Genomic DNA, 8,514 nt, shown 5'->3' on the forward strand with positions numbered 1-8,514 from the left:
AATATTTCAATGTAGAAGGGTTGAACACTCATGTAGGAGGAGGGTTAGAAATCTGATTAAAAGTTTGTTCAATAAATAAATAAATAAATAAAGTAGATAAAGATTAAGTATGAGAAGTACGTATAAGATTAAGATGACGTATTGATATGCATGCTACGACAAAATATCTCATACATGTAAAAGAACTATTTATTCATAAGGTGATAAAATTATGATATTTTGTCCCTAAGCTTTTGTTTCACGATAAAATCTGAACAGTTTCAGCTTCTTAAGCTACATTGATATTCTTTAGTTAGATTCTCTTTTTGTAGTTTGCTTTGAGTTTCGATATAAGGAATGCTTTTAAAGTGATTTTTCTGGTTTTTCTTTAGATCGTGTGTTGTTGAAATGTTTTGGATTGATGATTGTGTGGTATGGAACTGATTTCATGTTTGCTTGAACTGAAGTTTATGGTTTGCAGAGAACAAATAAGAAACTTGTTATTTTTGTCTAAACGAACAAATCTCGCCTAAGTAAGAATAGCAGAAATTTACTTTTACCTCTGCTCGGTTTAGGTGTCACTATTTGAGCTCTCATCCAGGCAAAAAAGACTCGCTTGAGTAAGAGAATCTCTTTTCACATAAGAGAGGACTTCTTCTAACTTGAGCAAGACTCGGGTAGGAAAAGCAGCTAAGATTTTGTTGTGCTTGACATGAAATAAAACATGAATTAGTCTTATGATAGTTTTGTAATGTATGTAATTAGATAAAGATTCGATCACGTAAAGTAAATTGGTTCTAGTGATAAGAGTAGAAAAAAATCCTAGTATTTTATAAAATAGTGACCCATTGGGATTGGCTTTGGAGAATCCTAAAAATCACCACAAGTACAAGCATATAAACCCTAATATTATTGTTTACAATTAATATTATTCATTAAAATTATTCTATTAGAGATGTGAGTTTATAAGAATAAACTTGTATAGGTAATATTAAAAGGAAGGGTGAATAAATGTATAAAAATAAAAATAGGAATAATTGTAAAGTAGGTTAAATTTGAAAACTAACGTTTTGAAGAATCCTAAACTAGGAAAAAAGACTTACTCTAATAAAACTTTCCAAAATTCAATATATGAGCCATATTTAGTCAGCGTAAATGAGCGATGGATTTTATATATAGATAGCCGATATCCTTAAAATGTTTACTTCATTGAATACGCGGCCACTTAATTTTAAAAGAAAAGTAATTTTGCAAATTTGAGAAAAATAAAGTGGACGGTTGATGATGAAGATGGGAGATAGGAAATTGAATAGGTTGATTTGATACAACAGGGTATTATATTTATTTAACTGATTTAGTTGCAGTTGAAAAACTAAACAAATTTATTTAAGTTGAAGAGATATGTTGTGTCATTCAGTGGCCTTGCCCTTGCGTCTGCTGCTACTGCCAGTTTCTAAGAGGTAACAAACCATGGAATCAACATCGTCCCCAAATATGCTGTAAGCTTCAATCGCTTGGATGTATGTGAATCCCATCGACAGTAAAATTTGCATCCCACTGCTCAGATCACAACCATGCTCTTTTCCATCTTCTGTCGTTTTCCGACCAGTGCCTGATGATCCTGCTCCTCTCATCAACACATTAAGTAACTTTTATATATAATATAGAAAAACTACAAAACTATTTCAGTTTTAGTGACACTCACTTGCTCCAGAAGACGATGGTTCAGCGTTTGAGGTAGAGGACTCTCTGTCACCAAGTTGTTGCTTAAATGTACTACTATCTGAAAGGTACTCTGCTCGAGAAACTTCTATCACCATGCGTTCAATTTCCTTTTCTGTCAGCTCAAGATCAGAGTAAAACCGACCCTCGGCTAAAAGTGCCTGTTGGAAGCAACAAGATAAAAAAAATTATTGTTGCAACCGAGTTAAGAAAAAAATCCGTCATTCTCACCATTTCAATTTGAAATACTTACGTTATTGATCTGTTCGTCCTGTTGAGATTTAATAGCAGCCTTGACTTGATCTTTGTCAACATTTGTCTGAGTATCATCATGAAACACATATGGATCAATGATTAGTAAACATATTTATTAATGTCACAATTTGCATAGTTCTGAGTCCTAAAATTGTTATGTATGAGGTTTCCTATAATTATTTATTCCAGAGTACAATATGAAGTTTAACTATCCAGTTGTCAGATGAAGTCATAACACAGGAGAAGAATGACAGCAACTTAAGGAAATAATAGTCAATGTACTTACTCCACGAAGACTGCTGAACCCAAGACCAGCACCAATTGTCAAGCGCCGTGGGTCAACAAGGGAGTTGTAATGATTTCCATGATGATAACTCAATCGAATTGGCGGTGTGTCAGTGTTGTAGCTTCCATGAAAGATATTGATAGGTTCTGCATAATGATTGATGTTATTATACACTGGGTACTACATAAACAATCAGACATCAAATTTTCAGAGGCTCACCTATGCTGTAGGAGTATATGTGGATTGGTCGATTATACATTTCGCACATGGCTTGGATCTCAACATTGTTTCCATAAACCTGCCAGAAAGAATGAACACAAGTTTTTCTTAAATTCAAAATAGCTTTAAATACATTCTAACAGACCAACGCTATTTGTTTAATAATATTAAAAAAGGGTCATATGCAGTGCATAAAAAATAATGCAATTTCAGTGCCCCATATATAGGGTTTGTATTGTATCACCTAAATAAGAGAACAAACTACATTTCAAGAACATGACACAGGCCGATTCAAAGAAATTATTATTACATCCATCAAACTGTCTATGATTGTTGTTGACAGCATAAATTCTATGAAAACTGATATGATTGATTTACTCTTAACCAACAAATAGTTCTTTCCGTATAATTTCTAGTATAAAGAAGGCAAGCATACACAACTTTGAAAAATAAGAAATGGAAACACAAAACACCAAGAGACTGAACGGATCTGTCAAAAGACCTATATTCCAAATGGAGAATACTACTAAGATAATATTACCACAGTAATAATGCACTCGATCTTTTTTCCAAGAAATTCATATACAAATGTTCTATAATGGCCAAGGTCCCTATCTAGAAATAAGAGCTCAAAAATACATTTAATGATGCCCACTTCCTTTAAAAGAAAAATCCACATCAACATTAATAAAAATGCAGAAAAAAAGAAGAAAGCCTGAGATTATATTAAGTTTGCATGAAATATATAAGGGAATAAAGAAATGAAGTTTCTTGCACAACTGACAGACAGAAAAACTAGTCTCAACACATTTAAGTCCTAGATTGAATTATTTATAACAGACAGAAAACAGTCTCAACACGCAAGCACTAGATTGGATTATTTATAATGGAACATACCGGTTCCAAATTCAACATAACTCATATTTGAAACACTGATGTTACAGACAGGCCAAAAACTTAGAGATATTTATTATGTCAAGGGAGGCAGGGGAAAATATTAAAAGATGACAGTTCTATCACATTTCTAGATTTTCTCTTATTGCGTTGGTAATCTATGCCACCATAAAGTAGGCTAACCGGAAGTCAAGCTGCAATTCGCCTAATTCATTGCCCCATGTCATTCAAGGAATGTTTCCATTATGACAACACACAATATTTCATAACATTTGGGTCAAGACAACACTCGATTATTTGACACATTAATGAAAGGGGGTTTAACTCTCTTAAAACTAAATCACAACATCATTGTAGACAAAAAGAATGAAGAAAGAAGATTCTAAACAATCAGTCAAATAGATAGGTATCAAACGAATATGGAACATAAAAAGGCAAAAGGACTCTGAGCCTGAGACAAGTGAACAACCAGCACAAAGATTAACAAGTGTTAAAGCATTTTCAACCACCCATTACATTAGTATTGTGGATATGGATTGTCCTGGATATCTCAAATTCAAGGAACACGTGCATTCTTTCAGTTTATCACAATACATTATTTTTAGTATATAAATTGTAAACTGTAGTTCAACAAAAATATCTTTAGAATAAAACCACACAATCAATAGCAAATAAAAAGGAAGAGAAATAAAGCAACTATATCCTAACAAAAAGACCAAAAAAACCAATAATAACTTCCAGTTTTCCCTTGAACTAAGAAACCAAATGTTTGTCAACTGTACGGTCACATACCTTATCTCTTCTTTTTCTCTTGCAGTAAGATGTGAACCCTTCAGTTATAAACTGAGAAAAGTGATCTCTCTCTTGCTCCTGAAGATAAAACCACAAATATACTTGATCCTCAGAAGTTCAATAAAACACCACCAAAGTACGTGCACAGAAAAATCTAGGAAGTATGCACATAAAAAGAGACAGCATAAAAAGAGGAAGTACGTGCATCAGAAGTTCAATAAAACTCCACCATTCAGTTGAACGTACATACTTAACAATTTATCAATTGAATTAGAGACAGCATATTTATGAAAATTCAAACAACAAGAAATTTCCAACCCAACTAAAAGCAAGAAAAGAGGACATAGAACAATAATTACAGGAAATTCAAGCAGATTGTTCAAATATACATGTATTAGTCACTGACAAATAAAAATAAACAATCAAAATAGAATAAAGTTACAGGACTTTCCTGAATCCCTTATCTGAAAGGGCACCACAATTGTAAAACATTCCATAAAAATTTGTGAGCTTAGGGTAGCTCCTCTCATTTTATCTACTGCTGACCATGTAACTATGGCCCATATTACTTTTTCCCAACCATAGTGGCAATCCTCCCAATGCATTCTTCACCCAAAAATACATGGAACCTAAAACAATGTTCTAAACATTGCTAAATGTATTAATTAAATATTATTAGTCCTTGATCAGATACAAAAGCTAAAAAGAACTAAATCCTTTCAAAATTCAATATTGTTTATTTGTTAAGATCACTAAAACCCATTGAAATTCGATCATCTTCTTATCATGAAAGGTAAGTAGGAACATACTATCAATTTTAGTGAGCAGAAGCACATTCAGTGTGGGTATTTTCCACAAATAAAAATTAATACAACATTATCATACCATATAATCTATGCACATCTGTCTGACCAAATCATACAGTTCGGAGTCCCCATACACCTGATCTGCAACAGCTCGGAAAAGACAATTTCCATCCTCCATCATTTTTTTTACTTCATAACCTTTTGCCCTTCTGATATCAATTTCAAATTGCCGCTCCCTTTCCTGGAATAGATGTCAATTTTACAAGTTCAATTTATTAATACATATTACCACGTAGAGGATCAGGGTAACGGCTGTCAAGAAACAAAAAAGTCATACCAAGGTGGATCTTCGACTTCACATTGAGAAACTTAATAAAAAAGATCGTACCAGAATACATTAAGATATCTCTAAGCAAGTATCAAACACAACCCAGCACGGGATTGCCGGCATAAGGAAATTCCATAGATGAATGATCAATAATGACAAGAGCTCTATACAAATTAAACACATCCCCGGAACCACTATCCAACTTAATGAACTAATAGCATATCTATAGTCTAATCAGATCTAAACGGTGTTGTCAAATATGCCATTATGTTATTTCAATTACTCTGTATCCATAACAAGCAAGAAATGCTAAAGGTATAATTCAATAGTTGCTAAATCATGATTATTCTCTTATAAAAGAGGAATTGGCTAAACTATCAATACCATTCCTTACCAGTCGCTTCTTACAATCAACTCACACACTATGGCCTAAAGAGAATCATGTACAAACACTCATAGCGACACTGAAATCCAGTACAAAGGGAGTCATCAACTTACAAAATCATCATAAGACGAAACCAGGCAAGGCTTCTGTTCATCAGCACTATTGTACCCCTCACTTTCATTATGTGACCTGGGAGAAGACGGCCTAGACCCAGCAGGCGAAGTCCTGGCCGGAACAACTGGCCATGCAGATGTTCTCCTCGACGATCCCACACTAGCCGAAATCAAACTCCCGGCCACACTCCTCCTTGCATTCAAGTTCCCCGCCAAAGAAGGCTTGGGAGGCGGCACCGGAGGTGGCGGGGGACACGAACCACCACCAACAGGTAGGGAAGAAGAATCCCCATTCGCACCCTCACTCTCTGCAACAACCCTTTCACCCACTCTCAGTCCACTTAACCCCTTCACAAACTCCTCCCTTACATCACTCTCAACAACAGCAGCAGCAGCTGTAGTCACGTCATCATCACACGACCCCTCACCCTGTTCAAAATGAACACTCTCCTCACTCTTCCCCTTATCGCCACTCTCCAAAACGTCATCCGGCACAACAACAACAACCTCATCGGTATTCTCCGGCGAGACGAAAACCTGCGCCTCTGCGCGCGCCGAGGGATTGGTAGAAGAGCCACCAGTCCGGTTGGCGTTAGAAGAAGAACCACCGCCGGAAGAACCCCTCTGAACCAACACACGAGTCATTGTAATTGACAACGCAACGCAAACCCTAATCTCGGATTTTCAGAGGGTTTGGATCATTAGTTTGTCCCGGGTTCTGGCCTTGGGCGTAGTGATGCCAATCCCTTGAAAGAAAGAGTCGTTGCAGCAGCAGTGGTCCTGGCAAAGCGATCTCTGCATTCCCCTAACAATTCTCATCAGACCCAACCCTCCAACTTTAAAGAAGAAAACCTTTCTTTTTTTGTTAAGAAGACGAATTTTACCAAGATTTTCCGCCGCCGAAAAATCAAAACCCTTCGCGACCCCAACCTGCAGGCATCGAAACCAAAAACAATTGGCGTGTCGATCCGAGGAACGAAAGAAAAGAAAGCAAAAATGTAATTGCAATTGTAATTATTAGGATGATGATGATGATTGTGTGAGAATTGAGAAAATGGAAGAAAGGGAATAATGCGAGATGGAGTGGTTGAGTGACTGACCTGAAAAGAAGGATTGATTAGGGTTTTTGAAGAGAAGAATAGAGAATGGAGAAAAGTGTGGAAAGGTTTTAACGGTGAAGGAACGGTGAGTTTCAACACCAACGTCCCCTCCCTCACCACCTTACACCTGGCCACCCACCCACACTTGATCCCACGTGCCACTTTCACTTCCTTTGTCTTATCCTTTGTCAACTTACCTCACCCTACCCCTATGTAAATTCTTTTCTTCTTCTCTAAGATAAATAATATATTTTCAAATTATTTTTACTATTTTTTTATTTTATGAGTTCATTAATTTATTTATTCACTTGAGTAGTAATTGATCTATATATTTAAAGGTTTTTATTCAATTATTTTCTTATACTTACTTTTTAATTAGAGTCTTTATGTTTTTTTAGGAATATTTGGATATCTTTTTCGTTAAATTTATTAACTCTTTCTGTAATTTGGAATTTCTATGCCTTCTTCCATCTTTATCTAACATATACGTAGATTACAAAAACACAGACTCAAAATATTTTTTTATTATTTTGAACTTGGATCTTTTGCCATTAAAAAAAAATACTTGTATGTGAATTGTATCATTGAACTACACTCATGCTTCGAGTAAATAAACTATACATTTAGTAATTCGTCAAATACATACATATTCACATTTCTTGCAATCAATACAATTCTCAATTATTGGGACAAAAATAACTCGTTTAACTTTACATTCATCTCAATATATATTTTTAATAAATTTGTTTTGACAAGCCTTTACACATTTAGTACATTTTATACATATCATAAATCTTTACATGAATCATAATTCTTATAATCTTTGAACATACAAATTTTAACATTTTCGATATAAGAAGAATAATATGAAATATTCAATATAATTATGGTTCATTTTGTCAATATATTTTATAATTATCGCATAAATTTTGATATGTGATTTTATATAATTGACAAATTTACTATGACGATCATTCTATAATGGACAAAGAATTTTATATGTGTAATCAAATATGTCCTTTTTTTTTTTTACATTATACTATACTAAGGGTTTAGAAAATCAAAATTTGAAATTAAAAAACACGATTCTCGTGACATTAGCGATGATGGAAGGTTAGTCCGTATTCACATTAATCTTACAGTGTCTCTTAGTAACGTGGATTATTCACCTACTCGAAATTTTGGTTTGTGAAAAACATATATGAAATGTTTGAGGTAGTTTTTCATGATACTTAGGAGGATGAAGTGAGATATGATGGTTTTGTAGATGACAGAGGAATATGGTGGAAGGTGTTAAGGGTGGAAGAAGTGAAGAAAGAAAAACAAAATAAAAATCATAAAAATGTAAAAGTAGAAAATAACTCCTATTTAAAGAAACAATTAAATAAAATCTTAAATATATAAAACAAATTACTAATTAAGCTTTATTCATTTTATCTTTGTTTAAAAATATATATAAAATTAAATTATACCTTGAGAATTTGTTTTTAGTCTATTACAAGCTGTAACTTCGTCTCCAAACACCAGTTGTGTATTTTTTTTTTTTAAATACAACAGTAACTCCTTTACATAGAAAAATATCACACCTTTTACTATATAAACCAGAAATAAAAGAATCAAAATTACAGCATATAC

At 33.9% G+C, this 8,514-nt stretch overlaps 1 protein-coding gene across 4 annotated transcripts; it reads right to left on the reverse strand.

Annotated features, from left to right (window-relative positions):
- Nucleotides 1-1,257: 1,257 nt before the first annotated feature.
- Nucleotides 1,258-7,028, reverse strand: LOC114169499 (OTU domain-containing protein 5). Of its 4 annotated transcripts, none has more exons than XM_028054671.1 (10): nt 6,880-7,028; nt 6,664-6,709; nt 5,780-6,574; nt 5,033-5,194; nt 4,148-4,225; nt 2,462-2,540; nt 2,243-2,388; nt 1,955-2,020; nt 1,685-1,862; nt 1,258-1,600 (listed from the first exon to the last, which is right to left on the reverse strand). In XM_028054671.1, exons 3-10 carry the CDS (start codon nt 6,422-6,424, stop codon nt 1,389-1,391), a joined length of 1,566 nt encoding a protein of 521 aa, XP_027910472.1. In that variant the 5' UTR covers nt 6,425-6,574; nt 6,664-6,709; nt 6,880-7,028; the 3' UTR covers nt 1,258-1,388. The 4 variants fall into 4 exon arrangements, with proteins under 4 accessions (XP_027910472.1, XP_027910473.1, XP_027910471.1 ...); XM_028054672.1 differs by having other exon boundaries at nt 5,780-6,584; XM_028054670.1 differs by having other exon boundaries at nt 5,780-6,709.
- Nucleotides 7,029-8,514: the final 1,486 nt, after the last annotated feature.

The sequence above is a fragment of the Vigna unguiculata genome, chromosome 11 (genome assembly GCF_004118075.2).
Source record: "Vigna unguiculata cultivar IT97K-499-35 chromosome 11, ASM411807v1, whole genome shotgun sequence".
NCBI lineage: Eukaryota > Viridiplantae > Streptophyta > Magnoliopsida > Fabales > Fabaceae > Vigna > Vigna unguiculata.

What these genes read in the sequence shown, in the direction of transcription:
- LOC114169499 (XM_028054671.1), bottom strand. Translation starts at nt 6,424, where the DNA reads ATGACTCGTGTGTTGGTTCAGAGGGGTTCTTCCGGCGGTGGTTCTTCT. An exon ending in TTTCGTCTTATGATGATTTT is followed by an intron (nt 5,195 to 5,779) that starts GTAAGTTGATGA and finishes CATCTATTCCAG; the next exon opens with GAAAGGGAGCGGCAATTTGA. An exon ending in GGTTCAGCAGTCTTCGTGGA is followed by an intron (nt 2,021 to 2,242) that starts GTAAGTACATTG and finishes GATGATACTCAG; the next exon opens with ACAAATGTTGACAAAGATCA.